Source organism: Lissotriton helveticus, chromosome 5_1 (assembly GCF_964261635.1).
Source record: "Lissotriton helveticus chromosome 5_1, aLisHel1.1, whole genome shotgun sequence".
NCBI lineage: Eukaryota > Metazoa > Chordata > Amphibia > Caudata > Salamandridae > Lissotriton > Lissotriton helveticus.
Window position 1 is genome coordinate 793,624,147 of NC_136065.1, and position 22,656 is coordinate 793,646,802.

Sequence of the window (22,656 nt, forward strand, 5' to 3'; positions counted from 1 at the left end):
GCCATTACAGGACTCAGTGACTGCCCCCTTCCCTTTTTTCAGTGTATTTGGCCCCAGAGCCCAGTAAGGCTCAAGGAGGGGGGCTGCATAGCCCAACCCCTTAATAAATATGTTTTGGCCCCGGGGATTGGATCCCCAGGCCCAAAGGCCAATCCCCGGCTGCGCATGGGCAAAGACTGTGCACAGCGTGGGGTTGGCTGTTTGAGGGAGTTGGAAGCAGGACATGGCTGCAAAACATGCCCTTCAGCAAACAAGGCTGTGTGTGACATGGGGTTGACTCCCTTTGGCTGTCTGTCTGTGGGGAGTTGGATTCCTGGCCTGGGTACAAGCCAAGCCCTGTGGCCAACCCTATGCCGTGCAACGAAAGACTGTGTGCAGCATGGGGTTGGCAGCCTGCGGAGGAAGTTGGCTACCACCAGGTGGATTGGCCACAGGTCCTGGACGCAGGCCAGGTCCTGTAGCCAACAGTAATAAAATATTACTTTACATTAAAAAGAAATACTAGAAATTCACAGAAAAAAGCAAATGTTTATTGTTGGTGTGATATGTTTTTGAATAAAAAAACCTTAGCAATTCACTGTGAAACCAAAAGGTAAAGCAACTTTATAATTAGGTAAATCTGCCAATGACAGCATTCATGTTTTGGACTAAAAAACACACAGGAATTCATCAATTATAGTTAAAATTGCACCCCTGCCATGCACTGCTTATGACTTCACATATTACATCACTAATGAAGTGTTCTAGTCCATCGTTTATGACATTTCAAATAACCACACTTATGACATCATCCAAGCATCTTTTGGACACCTTACTCTATACACTAGGCCTGAAAGTAAGTACAAAATAGCTCAGAATAATACAAAGCACCATTAATTTCATCAAAGATCCCTTCCTTAGGTGCAGCAAGCTTGTGTTATGTTGACCCTAAACCATACACTTCAAGGGTAGCCTAGTTCACAATCAACCACAGATAAATGGAAAACCCTCATTGCACACGCTGAGCAATCTATATACAACTGTTCAGAGAAAGCCAAGTTCTCTCAGATACTCAACGTCTGTTCCAAAATGAATGCCCTACTATGGACAGCTTTTATATGTATCAAACCCCTCACAGTCATTGAACCTACATTGAGAAATGAAGTTGATATGAGTAGAAAAGTGAGCACTATAAACTGCTTAATATTTGGAGAGAGGTTACTCTGTACCACACTGTTAGCAGACAGTGAAACTCTCATGAAATTACGGAGTATTAAAAAGTATCTACTAAGAACAGTGTACACTCCATGCAACCCGATATGCGTAAAATACCCAAGGTCTGAAGGTGATAAAGATCATAGCACATGAAGCCTTCATACAGTGGTGAAAACTTTACAGATAGCAAAAGAAGTACATGCACATAGGTTAGTATCTGGTGCACACAGTCCTCTGTTATGTAGAAATTGTTATGCTGAGATAATTCTGTCTATTAACACAAGTCTGCTTACAGTACATAGAATCTACTATGTAGAATCTTTGCCCTGTTGAAAACTTTTCCTGCAGATCCAAAAAACATGTGTGGAACATACTGGATGCAAGTCATCAGCTGTCATCTGCACACAGCGTTACTTTTCAATACAAAGATTTATAATGTGTTCATTAACTCTAGACCCCTATAATGCATTAGAAGAACATGCATTTTGTAAACACGTTCACCCATTAGCTGGGCAAAGGCTATAGAAAATTTGGTAGAAAAGTAACATAGTGCTTCCTAACACTATGACAGATCAACAATAATTACCTACTCTCCCGACAGATACAAGCCCACCTTTACTCTGAAGTCTGACCCCTTGCCAGAGGAATTTGGATCATTCACCAGTATGGGTGGTGGTACCCAAACATTCTGACACTCTAATGAGGGTATAGCAGATCAATCAATGGTACCTTAAAAACTAGGAAGTCATGGAGGGGGCTTTGAACTGCAAGGACCACTACTTCACTAAAAAATATGGAAATAGATGACTCAGCCCTTACACTGTAGGAAGCATACAAAACTGGAAACTGGCACTCAGGTGAGGAAAGCTGGATGAATTAGAGAGGGAGCTTCTGCCTTCTCATGACTAGGGTGGATGGCGCCATGTGCCATAGATTAAGCATCGAGCAACAAGTATATAGAGGCCTCACCAACAGTGTTGCGCTTGCAGCACACAGGGCCACTGCATACCAACTTGTGTTCTGGGAAACATAATGGGGAAGCTCCTGGCCTGGCTGGACATGCAGGATCAGTCCTGGAACTGGTTGGTGAATTTTAAGAATGATGCGTGTAAGCTTGTCAGAGGGTGGACATATATTGCTGAAGCATTTGCTTCCTATTACACCCATCTTTGTTCATGGATGGTAACCAAAACTGCCGAATAGGCCTCCCAAGATTGACCCGGCATTATAGAAACTACCTACTGGCAAGCATAGGAATGAAGACATTAAGGCAGCGATACAAGATTCACAGATAGGTAAAGCCATGGGATCTAATCGGCTCCCAGTGGAGCTAAATAAGGCTATGGCCAGAGAAGTCGCCCCACAGCTATTGGCTATTTACAAAAAGGGTAGAACGCAGGGTATCCTCCTGCAAGACCACTGACTCACCACAATAGGGATAATACACAAGGAGGGAAAGCCTCCTGACTACTGTGCCTTGTACAGGACTATAACATTGTTGAAAGCAGAGGTCCAGATAGTGGCTAAGCTATTGGTGACATTACTGAGAAAGGTGATTCACTCCTTGACTGATCTGGATCAATCAGGCTTTATGCGTAACTGAAGCATGAGGCTTAGTCCTCAGCGACTGTATGAACATCTGGGGCAGAGGGAGACTCTGCACAAATGTTCACTGGTGATATCCCTGGATGCCAAGATGGCTTTTGATACACTTGAATGAGACTACATCTTTGCGGTACTGGACAGATTAGGATTTGGCCTGAAATATAAGCAATGAGTCTGCTAATTCTGTAGTGGTCCACTTGCCGGGGGCTGGGTCAATGGGATATTTCTGTCAATAATCACAGTACAACAGGACACCAGGCAAGGTTGCCAGCTGTTGGCAATAATCTTCGATCTGGCACTAAAACCAATGGCTGCCTGGGTGCGACAAGACCCACTAGTCAGAGAATTAGACTGGGGTGTCACCTGGGAGCACAATATTTCCCTATATGTGGTTGTAGTTCTACTCTATATTACCAACCCTGAGATAATGGTGTCCAGAATAAGGCAAAAGTTCACAAATTTTGGCAAGTACTCTGGAGTCCAAAAGTGCTACTGGGCAACCCAGTAGATCACGGTCAGTGATCAGGCCTTCATGGCTCAGACCGACCTGGCATTACAAATAGACAGACATGATGGGTGACGAGGGTAACCGGCATAGCTATACAGTATGCAGTCACTGAGCTTGCTGCCCATTCCCCTCAGTGCGATGGTAAAAATCTTGAAAGAAGCAACAGCATACTTAGGATGGGGGAATAAACTTACACAACCTACCAGTCTATGGATGCAGCGATATTGGCCGATCTGAGGGGACTGAAGGGATTTGCCAAATGGGACCTAATCGGTATCTCTGCAGTACGAGACCTGTAGTGAGAGGAGACATAGTTCCCCTGCTAACATTAATGAGAGACTACCAGTGAGGGGCTCAGAGACCTATCAGTATCTGCAGGTTAGGCCTTGGGATCAATAATCACAAAGGGTAGGGAACTGGAGGATTCCTCCTCTCTGGACGACAGACTATTCGGGGACCCCGTGCTTAAAAAAGCAACACCCTAAATATCCTAAATCATGCCCCAGATGTCTTACAACAGGTAAAAACGGTGGGAGGACATGAAGTGTTTTGAGGATAGAGAGTGGGAAGAGGCCATAGGTGTCCCAAGGGAGGTTGCCATCAAATCGAGGTTCCAGATGGTTCAGCCACGTATGCTAGCCCGCTAATACTACTCTAGTTCGACCCTATTGAAAACGGGAAGAACAACTTCCAATCTGCGTCTGCGGGGATGTGGGCAGGAAGAGTCCTTCTTCCACATTGTAAGGACTTGCCCTGCGATAAAGTTTTTCTGGACATAGCTCACTGACTGCATGAGACAGGTGAGGTTAAGGTATGGCTCAGCCGTAAGGTATGTGGTGTGGGAAGAGGAGGAGGCCCTGAAATATCAGAAAGTGTGGTCCACTTTGGGCCTGACTGTAGCGAGAAGGAATATTGCCAAGGCGTGGGGGACTATGATCTCACAGGATCTGGAAACTTGAAAACGCGATATGGACTGGTGCAAGCTTGTAGAAAAAGTAATGTACAAAGGAAGGGACTGCTCAGGAAATGGGAAAAGATCTGGCTTAACTAGAACTCCTATCATGGACTGGCCTCAGTGGGATCTGAGCTCATGCACCATACGGACATGCTATTCGTCTGCAGCAGAGACTCCAGACTGAGGCACGAATGGGTGGGGGAGGACGCTAGTTCTTGGGAAGTTCCAATCCATCCAGATACAACGTTGTGTGTTCAATACAGTGCAGTAACGTTGACAACTTTCTCTATCTTCGAAATCTTTTTAAAAAAAGATGGTTTAAAAATATCACTGTATGCTAGGTCGAGATCATGTTCTATTTCACGATAGCTCTTGTTTGCTCACTATATTTTCCAAATACATAGGACCCGCTTATGATGGGGCAGAAAAATTGTGGGAAAATTGGGTAATCAGCAACCTTGAGTGCAAGTTTGACCTGAATATGGACTGGGAACCATGGGATGGGGAATTACATGCGTATTACTAAATAGGTTTTAACAGAAACAAACAACCTGTTTAATGGTTGTTAAGTTCTCCTTTCTTGTTGCCAAAAAGCGACAACATTTAATTTGTTTGAAAAAAAGAACATTTGACATTATGTATGCTTAATTAATGTTTTGCATGGTAAAAGAACTCAAATTAATCTATCAGTTTTCATTTTTCATCTTCATGTAAAATGCCAGTATGCATTTTATTTGTTTACAAAAACAAATATTTTGCGTGCTTCACGTACATTGACCATAGTGCTGTGTTCAGGGGCTCCTTTTAGCAAATCTGTAAATTTCAAAAGTTGCAGTCTTTGTTTGCCTCAGTTCACTATTACACAGGATAGAAAACATTTAACCTGGAAAATTCCAGGACTGAGCACACGCTCTTTGGTGTAGATGAAGAGTTCTGGTTACCCTATGTGTGTCATGGAAGTATTGAAGAAATTAAGATATTGGGGTGGGGTAAACATATCTAAATGGGTTATTGCAGAAGTAGTAATCACAAATGATTATTTGTTAGTTGTTTCCCTTACCACAACTAGTGAGGATACGGAACAGATCTTTAGAATTATAATTGAATAGACTTGGCTCCCTAGATTTAAGGCTAGCAGCTGGAATTTAATTGATTTGATAAACCCCAATAATCATCAGCAAATCATCTCATGTCTTAGAACAGCTAAGTCAAATATTCTCTTCCTTCTTGAGACTTATAACAGCAATGTTTTTTATTGAGACAGTTGGGACAGCAAATAATGGACCAGATATCTGACCTTTTCACATATCAGACGAATACCAAATTTGGTATACAATCAGTTTCTTTATGTATTACACAGATTTTGGTAGCATCGCTATGTTTTCCGATATTTTCTTCCTCTGCTGCTTTTTTTGTTTGTGGATTTTGACAGCCTAAGGTACTTTGTGTAAAATCACCGCATCCATAGAGTTCTATGGACAAAATTTCTTGAAACCTTTAAAAAGTCATAATTTGAGTTCTGTGTGTTGGATTTTTGTCAATTTGGTCTTGTTCGGTTTAGATGAACATATCCTATTTTTAGGTCTAGCCTAGTGATGCAGTGCCATGCGCTGTTTGCGAAGTGAGACTTATTGTCGCTGGGTAGCTAGCAAAGTGGGACATAATGTGTGCACGAGCTTAATAAACCTATTGCAGACAATGGCTGTGACCGCGCGCTTTAGGAGACACGCTCTGTGAACGCACGTGTCTCTTCTTGCGCTCCACCACGCTTTCACTTTCGTGAGCGAGGGCGCGACCCACAGACCACGCCGGTATTGCAGGGGTTGGCTCACTGGTTTGCTACTTAACTCGTTTCCACTCCCAGGTCATCCATCTTTAGTGAAGTTTCCACACGGTCCCGCTCCAAGCTGCCGTCCGGGAAGACCGTGGTGTTACTGGGTGAGCCATGAGCCGGCACTGTCTGTGTTCTATTTTAATCTAAAGGGGTTTCTTTGTCATGGTGTGAGTAATGATCCCACCTGCCACTCGGGCGGGGTTCTTATTCTTTCACCTCACGCTTCCAGGTTTGGGTGGAGGAGGTGTAAATGCCTCTACGTGTCTGTTCTCTAGCTCCTACCACGCCTTTTATTATCCCAGTGCTCTGACGCCATTGTGGCACCATTATAGTTACACTCACGCCGGTGTAACAATCATTGCTAGTGCCTAAGAAGTGCTCCTTGCAACATCTCTTTATCTTATATGTTGTATTTACACAGACTGATCGTGCCTCTTGCAGGTTGCATTTCTACCTACTTACCTTGTCTGGCTTCCAAGAAAATCTTTTCACCTGAAGCCACCCTACTCCCTAAGATGCAATGCACTCTTGAATGGGAGCTGTGTTTTAGTTTGAAATAACCAGGGATACCACGGGGGTGCAATGGGGACTTGGAGTTGGTTGGTATTTTGTTGAATTATTGTGGGAACCATGCCACCTACAAGCTTCATGCATAGTACTGTGTAATGAACTATCAAAACTCGTTCTGCCTGCCTCAGTGGTATATTAAAATGGCTTGATCTCCCTTTTGAATATCCACCTGGGACGGGTTATAAGTAACATGTTTGGAAGCTAAAATTGGCCTCTCGGTGATCTTTTATTTATCTTCATTACAGAAGGGGTGTGTACCTGTGAGCCTTGGCCTTCACTTTGGTAAACATCATTTGAGCCGCCTATGGATTGTATGTTCAACTATTAATAAACCTAATGCTAAGAATGTGGCCTAACGGATAGGGCTGTCGAACTCGGAGCTGAGGAAACCGGTTTGAGTCTCGGCAGGGGGCGCTCTACATTCTGTGAATCTGGCCAAATCACTTAATCTCTCGTGCCTAAAGAAAAAGAATGTGCCCATCTGTAACGTAACTGGTGCTTATGTAAAGTGCTCTGATACCTCCGAGTATAGTAAGCCCTGTATAAAACTTTAAAAAAAAAACTTTTTTCAATGCTAACAATAACATCTGGTGTCAGCCTGCAGGCCGTACCTACTCTTGCCCCTTTTTCAGAAACAGTTTAATGCTAATGCACATGCGCATTACGTTGAACACATTTTTACCTACATACACTTTCAAATTTGAGAATAAGCTAATAAAGCATATATTTAAAAGACCAGATTCCCTGTAGTTCTATTTTAAATTCAAATTGCAACTGTTATCTTGCAAGACCTATAGTTGCCTTTCATGGACCTTAGAAGCCGCCTACTGCTTACTGTTGGTTGGCTTCATGCTCACGTTCATTTGCTTACTTATCCATCAGCTTCTATAGGCTTCCTTCTTTGTGCATTTTTCCCTCCTCTGGTGCACGGACATTACTTGTTATTCCTCTTTCCTTCTTTCTGCCTTGCTGTCCCCTCCCTTCTTCTCCCACTAACGCCTCATATTTCTCTATTTTCTCTCCTCCTCTCAACATTCTGCCTTCCACTCACTTCTGTTGTTCTCTGTCTCTCTTACTAACGTCACTTTAGACCCGTTTACATGCTCCCCTCTCTCCTTCGTTCGCTGTCGTTGCATTTTTTTCTTTATCCCTTCGTCTCATTCTATCTATCGCCCTTACTCTGTCTATCTATCTATCGCCCTCACTCTATCTATCTATCGCCATCACTCTATCTATCGCTCTCACTCTATCTATCGCTCTCACTCTATCTATCTGTCTATCTATCTATTGCCCTCACTCTATCTATCTATCGCCCTCACTCTATCGCGCTCTCTATCTATCTATTGCCCTCACTCTATCTATCTATCGTCCTCCCTCTACCTATCGCCCTCCCTCTATCAATCTATCGCCCTCCCTCCCTCTATCTATCTATCAACCTCTCTCTATCTATTGCCCTCCCACTATCTATCTATTGCCCTCCCACTATCTATCTATCGCCCTCCCACTATCTATCTATCGCACTCACTCTATCTATCCATCGCACTCACTCTATCTATCTATTGCATCACCACAGCATCACTCAGCACCACCACAGCATCACTCAGGGGCACCACAACATCACTATGCGCTACCACAGCATCACTCAGCGCCACCACAGCATCAATCTATGCAACCATTCAACAACAACTGGTTCAAATATGTTCTCTCAATGTTTCAAACTTTACTAAAAAATGTCACAAAAAGATGTTAATATTTCACTTCTGTTCTTGGATTTTTGTCACAATAAAATACAATGAACATAATCTTCACAAAAGTTATTTGCATAAGTTTAAGCTATTGCCATTATAGACTACAATAACTTTTATTTAAGTATTCATTATTAAAAAAAATTAAAAGCCATTGTTATTTGTAATATCAATACATTTAAGTCACGTAAATGCAACACATATTGCATTACAAATGCTATAGGTGTCACATTTGCGAAAGTTATAACTATTGTCATTGTAAATGATAAAGCTATTAATTTCACTATTTTCAAAACCAACACATAAATAAAAAAATTGTCATTTACAATACCAATAGCACAAACTTTCCTAATGCGAGACCTATTGCATTGCAAATGCTTGTTCTAAACTGGTGTGGTGTCCATTTGTAGTGTTTTCACTGTGATACTGTTTGTGTTATGTACCAATACTTTATACATTGACTCTGAGAGACGCCTGATTGCTCGTGCCAAGCTACCAAGGGGTGATCAGGGGTTATCTTGGGTGTGTAACTCCCTTGTTCTGACTAGAAGGAAGAGTCCCTACTTGGACAGGGTGCATACCACTGCCAACCAGAGACCCCAGATGCTTGTGTTGTTTTCTGATTCACGTGTTAGATATAGGCTACTCCAAATAGCTCTTAAAAACAGGAGTGGTGACACTGCAGAATTGCGCACTATCTAATTCACCGTTTCAAATAACTTGACCTGATCAGTTAATGATCAAGGTCTGAAGTCACATACACTGAATCCATTTATGCCACCAGATCACCGGCTCCGTAAGTCACATGGTCTTGACAGAAAGCTATTTGATTTGGTTATTAATTTCTTCCCCCTAGTGCAGTGGGTACAACTGATTTTGCTTATAATTTTTTATTCTATAATGATTTTTTATTATCACTTTTTAAAATATGTTCATGCTATGTAACCCATGGTTCACCTGTCCTGCCTACCGGCTTCCTTCACCTTGCTGGAGTACACATCACTGAAAAAAATGCCTCTTTGAACAGTCTAAAAGCCTAGCTGTCCTCCCCCTCCAACCCAGAAAAGAAATAGACTCCTGAGGCCTTCCTCGAGCATGATCCCCCGCATGAGCAGGGGAACTGAAGAATGAAGTGCACGCCACCTGGGAAGCCAAGGAAAAGGCAGCCATGAGACGAACGCACTACAATCTTGATTTGAATTGAATTTGCGTTTGTATAGTGCTTACTACCCCTGATCAGACACGCTATCTGAGAGCCCCTAGTGGTCAGTCCATTGGTTATTGGGCTTTGTGGCAGGTGCACGGCCTTTGTGGCAGGTCCATGGGTTTGTCTTGGGGCACTATACCTAGGATAGATGTGAGCACCTGAAGGCCAAACTGTCTCATCTCTGGGGTATACAACTGCTAAGCTACAGCTGTGCAGCCACTCACAATGTAGTCTCTCCCTCCCATCCACTTGCAATGGAAATTTAAAGATACCCCCACTCCACCTTTCCACCGTACTGGAAAGTAGGTAATTTAATGGTGTGCAACTTCACATTCCACCACCAACCCACAATTCTCTTTTTTTAGGTCTCGCCTGGCGAGACATTTAGTAGCTGACTTTTTGAAGTGCTACCAAAAGGCTTTCTCCGGCCACCAGCGAGCGGTTACGGGCGCGCGCTTACGAACACAGGCGCCATCTCACGGGCACCCTTACAACCGCGATTACTTGCATTTACTGGATTAACTAAAGGACTCCGTAGGTAATTTCTTTCCCATGTAAAACTGCAATGCTAACATCTAGTGGCCAGTTTTTGGTAGTGTAATGTGAACAGTTCGGGTAATTTTGTCCGATTCTTGAGGATGTTTTGAATTTCTTGGCTTCGTCGCTTTTCTAGATGTTCCCAAATGTTGGTTAGCATTACCATAGTGTACCCTAAAAGTTCTCCGAACCTTTTGACCAGTTGGGCTGCTAAATTAGTTTAATACCTTTATTAGGGTGTAGGGATTCCTCCAAACAATTGTGTGCTAAACCGCAATTTAAATAAGTAAATGGGCAGATCGTGTTATGCTCGCTACTAAGTTTAGAAGTGTTCTTTTTTGAATGACCACATAGTTTACCAGGTGCTTTTGTTATAAACTTAGAACCGCTCACAAACTTACCTCTCGAAAGACTGTTCATTGAGTGACAAAAATTTAGATACTGTGACCTGGGCCAAAACCCAAACTCCACAGTAGGTACCGTTACCAGACAACCCCATGTCACCAGAGACATTACTATACCTCACTGCAAACTTACAGAGTCAAGAGGAGCGACTTCGCTTATAGTTAACCCTACACAAAAAGCGAATTTACATGGCGGGTCACCCGAGGGCTGGGCTGCTCTTTTCATTTTCAGGACCAGGACTCCTGGCTCGAGTCTAAGGCGGCGGTTATTTACCCACCTCTGAAGCAGCAGAGACCGGCCACCCATTCACTTAAAACCCTACTTCGTACCGATGAGGACAGGTCTGGGAGGGCCCGTTGTAGGAGCTGAGAGTCTCCGCTAATCTCCACTCACCGGCAGGGGGCACACTGCCCTGTAGGACTGATGCTTACAATTAACGCAGCACTACATTTCGGGTCACCAGGCAGGCGTCTAGGATTTGCTAAGGGACTCCCGCTTTTCCTCCAAATTGTCCCGTCGGATTTCGGCGAGTACATGTACAAGTTTTCAGAGATGGTCAACATAAAATAAAGAAAAGTAAGTTTAATGTGTTCCAATCAGGACGACTTATCAGCTCTTATCAGTAAGCAATTTAGTAAAAAAATGTATTTAAAAAACCCATACACGAGGCTGAGCTTCAAGTTCTATTGAATATATTCCTTTAGGGCCTCGTTCTCATTTCCATGCTGAGAAGCGCTGTCATTGACTTTGAGACTCAGACCTGGCTCTTCAACTGAACGCCCGCAGCACAGTGCCTAGATACCCTCTAAGGTGACAAACTGCGCTTTACAAAAACTGATTGATTTAAGTTATTCCATACCCGTCAGCGGTTGCGATATTGTAGCCCTTCATTGTTTGATAAATGCCCCGGGTTTCAAAACCTGGTAACCTATATTAAATACAGCACCCCAATGAAGGAGCCATCATATGCATCTCAGAAGGACCTCCGTTCAGCGCAAAGTGACCACAAAAAAACAAGCATTAACATAGCAAATAGGTCTCGCCTTTGGGACCTTATAAGTGTTTAGCCATGCAACAGTTGATGTTTTTGCACCAAGGATATTATGCTGCATAACTAAATACTTATAAGGTCCCAAAAGCGAGACCTATTGGCTATGCCAATGCTTGTTCATTCAGGGGAGCGAACTTTACACACTTACATGCTGTTCTACCCTCTAACACAGCCTCACTGTAGCTGGGTCCTTTTCAAAGCTAAGGCAATCATGACTTGAACAGTAACAGTGAGAATAGAAGTTTAAATAAATATTGTTACTTTTAATTTACAGGCATTTGGAGTCCAATGGCAACCTACAAGCAAGAGCCTTTACTCAATGGACAGCCGCCTCATCCAGTCCGTGGTCACAGAAGAAGCCCATATAATATCTCTGACTTTGAAATCGTCCATTGGCGCCAATATCACATCCAGGTTTGCACAATGATCTTTCTGCTGATTTCGATTTACTTTAATCTTGCTGCCTTACTAATTTTTTCACAATTTAGATATCCATTAGAAATTAGTATTTTATAATTCCAACATATATGCTGTTTCTCATGAGTCCAGTGCTGTTTTGAGAAGGGACTACCCCCAATGGCATATCTGTTTTACCGTTTAACCAGTATGCCTACAGAACAAGGAATCATCGGTTAAAACTTGCCTGAGGTGATATTGTGAGTTGCATAATAGAGATAATCAAAGAAAGGGTGATCAATGCAAGAAAATACCCTTTAAGAACAAAAGATGTGAGTGAAATGCTTGGTCAACAACTTCAAGCCACTAGGTTTATTTCTGGTTAGCTTTTGCCATATTCTCTTACATTACCTCTGCCAAATTACAGAACTTCCAGGTCACACCACGTCTGAAACTACCTTTGTTCAGAGTTGCCTGTGCTATGTTTGTCACATACGTTTTAAAAATGGTGGTGGGGGGCGGAGGTGGGAGGGGGGGTTGCAGGAAGCTGACACCGTTTACGAAAAAAGGCTAAACGCTTGACTGCATAACTTCCAAATTATAGCTGAAAATTGCCACACACTAATGACCATAACAACCGAGTTTGAATATTTGTGGTTGCACACTTTGAACCTGACTCCTAATTACACCTCTGCAGAAAATAATAATTTTGTGTAATTCTTTTATGAGCTAACTTAATCTGGAAGTGCGCAAATTGGAAATGCATGCAACATACATGATTATGTTGCGGCAAGTTTTCATGGATGACAACATGTGCTTCATATACACTCTGCACCGGACCTGTAATTCCATTTGAGGCGCATATAGGAGATTGTATCAAAAACATGATTTGTTATGTACTTTAAATGTTGGTGTAAGTGGTGTCTATGGAATTGCCGCAGAAGTGTTGCATCTAGTTGGTAGCGGGGATCATTATCTGCACACTAAAAACAGGGGATGGTTTGAGAGGAGCACACTGTTCTTTCATCCATTCTTCCATTGTTATTTATATATTCATACAAACACCAAGTATATCAAATCAATAACTAATCAATAACTTCTAGGAGTATAAAGGACCAAGGACCCCCACCCTCCTATGGTGCCTTGCTTCATCATATGGTCTTCTCTTCATTCAGAACACACATCTACCTGAATGGGCTCACTGTTAAAAGCAATATCTAGAGACAGGGTCATATTTGTAAATATATTATCTAGCTGCTACCACAGAACAAAAGGAATGGTGTTTGGAAAAACTGTTGCTCCGAGGTCTAATAGTCAACATGTTTTGCCCTCTAGCTCAGATGGGTCAATGGTCTGACTCTTCATCTGGAGTGGCAAAAATTAAAAAGCAAGGAGAAATGTACCTATAGTGAAACTCCAATGGACGGTATCCACTGATAAACCTGTGTGCAGCTTTCCCTCCTTTAGGGTTGTCTCCCAGACCTTACACCTAGTCCTCGATTCTGATGTCTTATTGGTTTACTGTGCTTGGAGATTGTATGATTATTATCTGCTATCATGCATTGGTTGATTAATATGTTTGGCTATAGGCATCAGTTGTACTGTTGGCTGCCAGCTGCAACTCTCCACCTAGAAAATGCTAATGTACTTTCCCCAGTTCGCTATTACATAATAATACCGATAGTATATTGAAATTAATGTTTTTTTGCAAAAAACAAAGGGATGTGGTAGTACCACCAGAGTTGCCGACTTTTGAGCTATGGACCAGGTTCAAGTTAAGGTGTTGGCTTAACATCCTATTATTCTAGGCAAAAAAAAAATCATTCTAACCTTGTGCAATGTCACTGATGATCATGCAGAGCGTTACAATGCCCTTGGGCTGAGTTTATGAAAAAATCAAATAAGTACAGGGCCCTAAAGTTATTTTTAAGAGCTGGCTGCTGGTGCTCGGAATGCCTCTTTTGCTTGATACCAAAACTTACTAGATGTGATTCCTCCTCATGCCTCTTTCTCCCTTCACCCCACACTTACTATCTCTTTTGCTCACTCATGTAAGTCTTTTTCAAATCTGCTTTCTCAGTTTGTCACTGTTCTCCTGTCTCGCTCTCTTCCTCCTCCCTTTTCTATTTTCTGCCATTTTCTTGTACCAGGTCAAAGCCAAATGATGAAACGCCTCAGTCCCCAAACATGAGAGCTAGTGCTTGCCACCTGCAAACACCAGTGTAGATTAAGCACCATTTGACTGTATAGCACAAGTTACAGGAAAATATGTCGAGGTTTTGGTTTCTTTTTCAGACAGAAGCTCGAACTAGAGTCAGTGCTGCCGGGCCCTCCAGAGCTGCTTGGACAAACCATGCAGGAAGTACTTTCAACTCTACCAGGGAAATACCATGCGATTGATATAATTGGGCAACCTTTGAAGACAACATGCCAGCATTGCCACTCAGTAAGTACTGTGCGCATGAACATTTGATATTTTATTTTTCATTTAGTCTGCTTTTAAAGCCACTAGGTGGTCCTAAAAATACACAACTGTTGTCATAAAGTTACAATTAATGCTATAAATAATTTCTTACTTGGTCCAACCCATCTGACCCTTTGAGCCATAATGAGTTCAGAAAATAAGACATTACTATCTATTCCTGTCTTAGCATTAATGAGGTGCAATGATTTATTTCTCAGAGACAACCAGTCTTCCCCTTCCCCTGATGTTAATGGATATACGTTTGCTAAAACAACAATATATGTTGTAGCTTGGGGTGGCAAATTTAGGATGGAGTCTGGTCTGTCTACATGCAAATGACTTGGGGGACTTTCAATGGCCGCGTTTTTTTTCCCGTCTATGCTCTTTTTGGGTATTTTCCTATCCCCAATAGTTTGTTCTTAGGCATCCCAAGCAGTGTCATACTTTGCCCTGAGAAGTCCACTGTGGCAATTTCCACACTTCTGTTTTTAACCATTTGTTTATTTAACCCAGAACTCGGTTCAGCTTGTGGTGTACTAATATTTAGTTGTTGACTCTCCATATAAGATAGCCGGTTTTCGATGTCACCTAATTTAGTTAAAATGGGTTCTAAATGGGCATTCATCAATACTTTCATCTTAGACCAGAAATGTTCCTCCGTACTCTGATGCATAATGAATGGAATCTGTGTAGGTGTAATATTTGTCATTGGGGAATCATGGTTTTCAATAGTTAAATCTAGTCTTGGCTCAGTAATCTCTTGCGTGCCTTTCTTAGCCTGGAGTTTAGGTATGTATTGTTTACGAGGCTTCTTAGTTATCTGGCCCTTTCATTTTTTACCCATAACAGCAGGGCTACTTCCACTTGTCTGTTTGGTTTTTTGTGCCCTTGTTGTAACAGTTGATTTGTTTCTTGTTATCGGGGATTCTGAAATCTCTTGAATACAAGGAGACTCTAGCAACGATGAGGGGCACTCGTTAGATTCTGGACCTCCTTCCACATGTCCCTCCTCTAAATTTGGGCTGGTGATGCTAGGGGTACCGTGACGACTCTGATGTAGTTGCGAATCTAATGACAACCTGCGTTCTGTCAACTTGATTTCATTTATAATTACCGAGGTAGCTTTTACTAGGAAGGCATCCAGGGTACTTGACAGTGATAGCTGCTGTTAGAAATGTATGTTCCCTGTCAACATGGGATAGCAGTTGACTGTTTTTTACCATGTAGTAATTAGCTGATTACTTTACACTGAGCTCTGTGTGACAGTGAATTGGGATATAACATTTTTGGGTGTTTAATATTCTGTTTATTGTGCTGTTTTTAGTTGATTACCTATCTGAAGGAGTCAGGGAAGCGACCAATGAGAATCAACCTCTCAAAGCCATTGTCAACAAGGCGCTTTCATACGTTTGTGCAAATGTTGCGTCACGCCAAAAAAAGAGATATCCTTCAGCTCCTACAGAAATCTTCAGAGGACGTAGTGTAAGTACAACCAATGTTTATCTATATTCCGTTGTACACATTTGATGAAACTGGTGGTTGCACTGAAAGAAAAGGTATTTTTTTTGTGACAGGAGCCATTTTTACATTGAAAGGATTGGTTGCCTGTTATGCTTATTATTTGGTGCAGTGACCAACTCACTCCATTGGAATGGTTATTCGCAAGTCATGCATCTGAAAGGCAAGCACTGACAATGATGCTAGTCAAAAGATTCCACTCTGGCAAGATTTCTCCTGGTCTTCAGAGTGGTGTAGCTAGCACCATCTGCAGTGAGATCTGCAGATCTGTAAAAACAGTCAGGTTTCCCCAACGTTCTTGTGGGCCTGTTTCACAAGGATGAAGCAGAACTGTGAATAACCAAGACCTGCCGTAGTCTCTGTACATGGTCTGGAAAACCAACGTCAACCCAAGGTATATTGTTTCAAGTCTCTACTTTAGACAATGAAAGAAGCAAGGGTATTAGAGTCAAAGTAAGCATGGAGAGTATTAAAAATGTGAGCAAATAATATGTTTGTAGAATTTTATGTAGGGAGAGAAAGAGCCTACATTTAATTATCTGCTAATCTGATATAAATGCAAAACACCAAACTGCCAAATACCACTTCGTAGGTCAACAATTTTGAGCTCACCATTTTATGGAGTCAGTGCCCAGAGTTCCTGACCGCGGTAAGGAATGAGTCCCGACCCATCTAACCCCTCTAGAATCTTGGCTTATTGGACCACCCGTTTTTTAATCTCTGCTGCGAGTGTGTTCCACTTACTTAGTCTCACTCACTGTAATCTCTGCTAAAATGGCTTTGAGTGCTTACCACCAGAAGCCCATCTCAAGGTTCGCTGCTGTCTGTTTTACAGTCACTAACAGGATGTTATCTACCCTCACACGGCAACCAAAAAAGCATACCACCCAGCCTTCTCTCACTCAGATCAGAATTGTTCAAAACGTTGTGTCTACTCACTAATAACAAGTGCTGCAAATTTCATCCTGCTGATCCTTTGTCTATCTGAAATTCAGTCATATTTGGCTAGGCAATACCCTTCAGACATGTCAAATAACCTAATCTCTGAATATGTATTCAAACTACACTTTTTCAGGATATGGGGCCCGTAAAACGAATTACTGGTTGCAATTTCCAAATTGGAGTGGGTCTCAATTCCTCCTTCCTCATGGATATCAATGAGGTAGCTTGCAAACTGCAACGCACTCTGATAGCTAGTCATCAGAGAGGCAGTCCACCATGTCTGTGAACACCTTTCAACAAAGTAAACTTTTTTAAAAATGCATCCCATTTCCCCAAAAGGGATGATGCTTCGTTTAAAAAAAAAAAAGCTTTCTTTCCATGGAAGGTTTGTTTGATAGTTGACAGTGATAGCCTGGACCACTGTCTACTTCCCAACAAACTTTTTCTATACTCTCAAAGGAGTCCCAAGGGTAGTATTTCCCTTCGGAGAAGGCATTACCAACCCAACTCGAAATTTGATAATTTGTCAATGATTTGCTACAGGATTTTGGTTACAAAAAATAATACATTCCATGTTGAATCACTGTTTGAAACGAATGGCCACAACATGCCCCTTCTGAATTAGGTATTCAGTATTGAATCATAAAGCCATTTTATTGGTCGGTAAAATGTACTGACTCTTAAAATGTCTTTAGTACATCGTAAACACCCTTTTTGTGGCTACAAACAGATGGAAACTGCTTGCGACCACAAAACCTTTTAGTACATCTGGCCTTTGGTTCTAAATATTTATCAGATGTGTTGGAACAACTTGTTCAGTTCATCCAGTCTCATGCTGTTTGTGCTTTCGTGCCAAATGTTCTCCGCTTATTTATTACTACTCCCAGTTGTGGCATCTTCATCTTTCCAGCTCACTTCTTTGTATTATTTTTGTTTGTTGTGCTGGCTGTTAGATAATGGGGAAATGATTTCCTGTCCATAATCGCATGTGCCCACATGTGTCTGCCTTGTATTTTCTTCTTTAAAACTGGTTAGCCCATCCTTCTGCTCAAATTAATTTGGCCCCTCCATTACACCCCTGTTATATTATGACTGATGTTTCTGCACACTGGGAAAATGAATGTGACTGCTAAGATGTTATCCTGCAAGTCGAAGTAAGTGGTTTATTTTTTTTAAGTTATTTGAAATCATAACAATTTTCAAGAATGAAATGGACGTACAACTTATAGGAGAAACACAGAATGAGTTAAGCAATTGAAACAAATCTAAATATATAAAACTCTAATCCTTACGGGGTAACGAATGCTTCAGTTAGCACCTCAAAACTATAGTGTGTTAACCTGAACAAAAGTTTGCATTCCCTCTTCCTTTCACCAGGTCCTGCTGTCCTGAATTATCACCACTTATGACCTCTGACCCCTCCTTCTGATGAGGATAACATGATATACCCCCAGATGCATCAAGAACCCATTTTGCTATTCCTTAATAGCGAAAAATAACGATTCGCTATTAAGGAATAGTAAAATGCAATGCATGAAGAAATCACTAAAAAAATAGCGATTTCTTAAAATTCCTTAATTGCGACTCGCAAATTGCGAGTCGCAATTAAGGAATACCCCCCCCATTCATTCCTATGGGCCTAGAGGCCCATAGGAATGAATGGGAAGACATTCTCAATTTGCGAATCGCAATTAGTGATTCGCAAATTGAGAATGCGAGTTCAAGGATGCAGGGGTGTCCAAAGGACACCCTGTTGCACCCCTGAAATTGATCTGTGCACATATGTTGCGCACACACATGCCCTTAGGGCATGTGTGTGCGCAACATGAAACTTTGAAAAATTGACTTTAGTGCATTTTTCAAAGTTTTTGCAAATTGCCAGAAAGTTCAACTTCATGGTAATTTGCGAGCCCTATTAGCGAAATCACTATTTTTTAAACTTTAATGCATTATATTTAAGGAATCTCACGTTGAGATTACTTAAATGCAAGTAATGGCAATTTTGCGATTTCTTAATTTGCGGTTTTTGCATTTGGGATGATGCATCCCAAATGCAAAAATACCGGTCGCAAAGGGGCAGATTCTGAGAATCTGCCCCTTTGCGAGCGGATTCTAGCTTGATGCATCTGGGCCATAGTTGTTTACTAATAAGTTGGTAACTTAAAAGTTTTTATTGGTTGATAATAATTTTGACTGCTTACCTATACACAATGTATACTATATATGCAGATGTACAGAGTGTAATATGATGTTTATTGTCATTGTTGAGTGTGGGAGGGGTCATGACTAATGAGAGGTGAAACCTCGAGCGAGTCATGATGTTCATCTCCGCCATCACTAGTAATAATTAGCATGTTATACTTTGTACTTTTGCATAAATATTTTAAGCCAAGGCATTTTTCGTGTGTATTTGTGTTAACAAATGGTATTTTACCAAATTTAGGATACAACAGGTGACATTTGTGGAGCAAGGTAAAATCACACTGAAGAAATATTGTGATTATTAGTAGAGTATTTTCCTTGTATAAAGTAATTATTACATGCAGTTTATGAGGCAGTAAAAAGTGATTTTGTCATGTCAGTGTTGCTGTACTCTGGTACTTAAGACAAATTTGATGTTTGCACTTTAGTAATAAATGTGTCGATGCATGAGTTATTGGGCCACATACACTTTTAGAATGCCATAAGTTAATATGCATTACTGTGCATTAATCTTATTGATTTATTTGAGGAATTTTACATAGCATGAACATGGCCCGAAGGTGTCAGAGCGCTTTACAGAGTAAGCACAACCGAATAATCCTAGGGACATAAAGAGGCAATAAAAATGCATAGTAACTGCAAAACTGCAAAACAGAGTAAACAATATACATCGCGATTTGTAAGCAAAATAGCAGCAATTACTTGAGTTACATAATCATAAATACAAAATCATAAATAAAATACAAAGTAACAAAATATAAAGGATGTAAACAAATAATATTCAGTAGAATATGTGAACGCAATGTTCTGAGGTAAAAGAGGGAGGAAGTTACAGTGTGCGCATAGTTTTCACTGAGGTATCGATGTACAAGTTATGTTGCGAGTGTGGGGAAGGGGTACCAATGGCCTAGTCCTAGTGAGAGAGGAATTTGTTGGATAGAAACGTGTACTTCTTTCCGGAAGAGGGATATGGATGGGTTGCCTCTGATCTCCATCGGTAGAGAGGTCCAAATGTTAGGGGTTATTCCAGAGAGAGAACAATAGTAGTTTTTTTTCTGTCATTTTTGTGGCTTGAGAAGTAGGGAACTCGTGCTTCGGGAGTATCGATTTCCTCCCAGTAGGGCCAGTTTCTGGGACAGGTAGGAGGGGGTATTGTGGTGCAGCGCTTTGTGGGTCCTGCAGGCGATTTTGAAATGCATCCTGGCCTTGAAGGCAATCCAATTCAGTGCACGAAGTTCAGGGGTGATGAGATCACTTTTTTTTTAACCTGTGATGAGCCTAAATGCAGCCTTGAGGGTAGCCTTCAGAGGTGCAAGTGAGGTTTTCGGGAGGCCCATAAGGGTAAGGGGGGGGGGGGGGGAGTTTTTAGTTTCCAAATGATATGCAGCTGATGGTTAGCTCATCTTGTGATTGCGAATACGTGCATTGAGTCTGAGGTGGTTATGAGTTAGCCATTGTTACATTGAGGGTGTGGATGTCCTCGATGGAGGCTATCCTCATGTAGAGTTGTGTCGTCAGCATACATATGGTAGGAGACGAGTGAGAGTTTGAGGACTTCAGTAAGGGGTTCCATATAGAGGGTGGAACAGTGTTGGGGAGAGGATAGAACCTGGGGGGCACCCAGCAATAGCAGAGACTGCTTGGAAAGAGTGTGATGGATTAGGAAGCCCTGTGATCTGTTATGTATAAAGGAGGAGAGAAATTTTAACACAGTGCCGGAGAGGCCCATTCTATGTTCTAAAAGGTCAAGCAGGGTAGAATGGTTGATGGTGTCAAAGGCTGCAGGCAGTTCCAGCAGGTTCAGGAGGCAAGAATCATTTTGGTAAAGTGAGTGCAGGGCATCATTGACAATGTGGCCCATTGCAGTTTTGGTGCTATGACCCAAACAGAAGACGGATTGACTGTGGTCGAGGAGTAGGAATTGTTCAGTGTGATTGTGGAGCTGCAAATGTACACATTTCTCTGGGAGTTTAGCCAGAGTAGAGATGGTGGAGATGGGGCAGTAGTTGTTGGGGTCGGACTGGTCGAAGTTGGGTTTTTTAAGAATAGGGTTATCTGATCAATTTTGAGGCAGTCGGGTAAAGAGCCTTGGGTGAGAGAGGCATTGATTATCCTGGTCCATAGTGGGAGTAGGAGGTGAATGGACTCATTAAGGAGTTTGGAGGGGAGGGGATCTGTGATGTGGTTTTAATATTTCAAGGAGGTAAAACGATTGAGAGTGCCAATCTCATCAAGGGTTGAGAAGCTAGACCAGAAGGCATTATTTTTGGGTGAGATAGGGTGATTATACAGGCAAACTTCATTATCCATTGTGGAGGGGTTGGTGCAGGAGTAAATTAAGAGTGATCTGGATGTCTTTGGTGATTTGCTATGTTTTCTCAGCGAAAAAGGAGGCAATAGTTTCACAATGAGGGGCTGCTCTGTTGTTGGTGGAAGCAGGGTCACTACTGCAAGAAGATTGGTTTCTGATATTTACAGTTTCTTGGGCCTATTATATGCAATGTCTATTTGGTTTTGAAAGAAGGCTGCTTTGGAGTTCCTAATGTGCATGTTGTAGGCTCTGTGCCTTTGATGTAAGAGTATGAGGTTGGCCAACGAGAGGGTGTGTCTCCACATTCTTTCAGCAAGTCTGAGGTGACGCTGCTCTTCGTCAAGGTTACTGTTAAACCAAGGTTTGGATCATTTGGACGGGATTCTTTTCGATTGCTTAGGGGCTATGGTGTCCATGATTTTGGACATGGAATTGAAATAGTGATCCGTGAGGTCCTAAGCATTGGTCATGGTGGGTGGCGGTAGTAGGGTCTTGTTACTGATAGTTGACACAGTGTGAGAGTTAATGTTTCTGGTGTCACGAGGTTGAGGCCATGGAGGAAGGATTTGAAGCAGTTCACAAGCGGGTCAGTGGAATTGTTCCATTAAATTTTGAAGTCAACCATGAAGACTGGTTGGCATGATTGTCAATGTTGGAGGAGATAATCTCCATGACTCGTTCGGTGAATGTGCGATTACTGCCGGGGGGGGCGGGGGGGGGGGGGGGTAGAAAGTATGGCGGGAGCACTTTGAGTTGCTAGTAGTGGAGATGTTGATTAAAAAGTAATTCACAGGTGGGCAGAGATATGGCGTGTGCCTGTTTTTACAGAGAGTGAGGTTCTGTATAAACAGTGTAGGCCGCCCCTTCGTGTTTTGACCGGTCTAGTGTAATAATGCTATAACTAGGGGGGACCAGTGTGTCCAAGGTGGGTCCAGGGGAATCATTTAGCCACGATTCCGTAAGCATGAGTGTTAGATCTGGGGGTCTCTAGCTGGCAATGGTATTCACCTTTGTCCAAATAGGGACCCTTACTTCTAAGTCAGGATAAGGGGATTACACTCCTTAATATCCCCTGCTCACCCCCTTGGTAGCTTGGCATGAGCAGACAGGCTTATCTCAGAGGCAGTGTGTTAAGCATTTGTGAATATACACAGTAATACAGTGAAAACACTACAGATGGACACAACACAGGTTTTTGTAAAAATAAGTATT

At 42.1% G+C, this 22,656-nt stretch overlaps 1 protein-coding gene across 1 annotated transcript in view; it reads left to right on the forward strand.

Moving 5' to 3' along the window:
- Positions 1-22,656, forward strand: part of LOC144754919 (microsomal triglyceride transfer protein-like) — a 529,349-nt gene that overhangs the window by 261,118 nt on the left and 245,575 nt on the right. Inside the window, exons 7-9 of the mRNA XM_078643270.1 lie at positions 11,886-12,025; positions 14,303-14,453; positions 15,796-15,953. Coding sequence (XP_078499396.1) covers positions 11,886-12,025; positions 14,303-14,453; positions 15,796-15,953 — 449 coding nt within the window. The remainder of the gene's footprint in view (positions 1-11,885; positions 12,026-14,302; positions 14,454-15,795; positions 15,954-22,656) is intronic.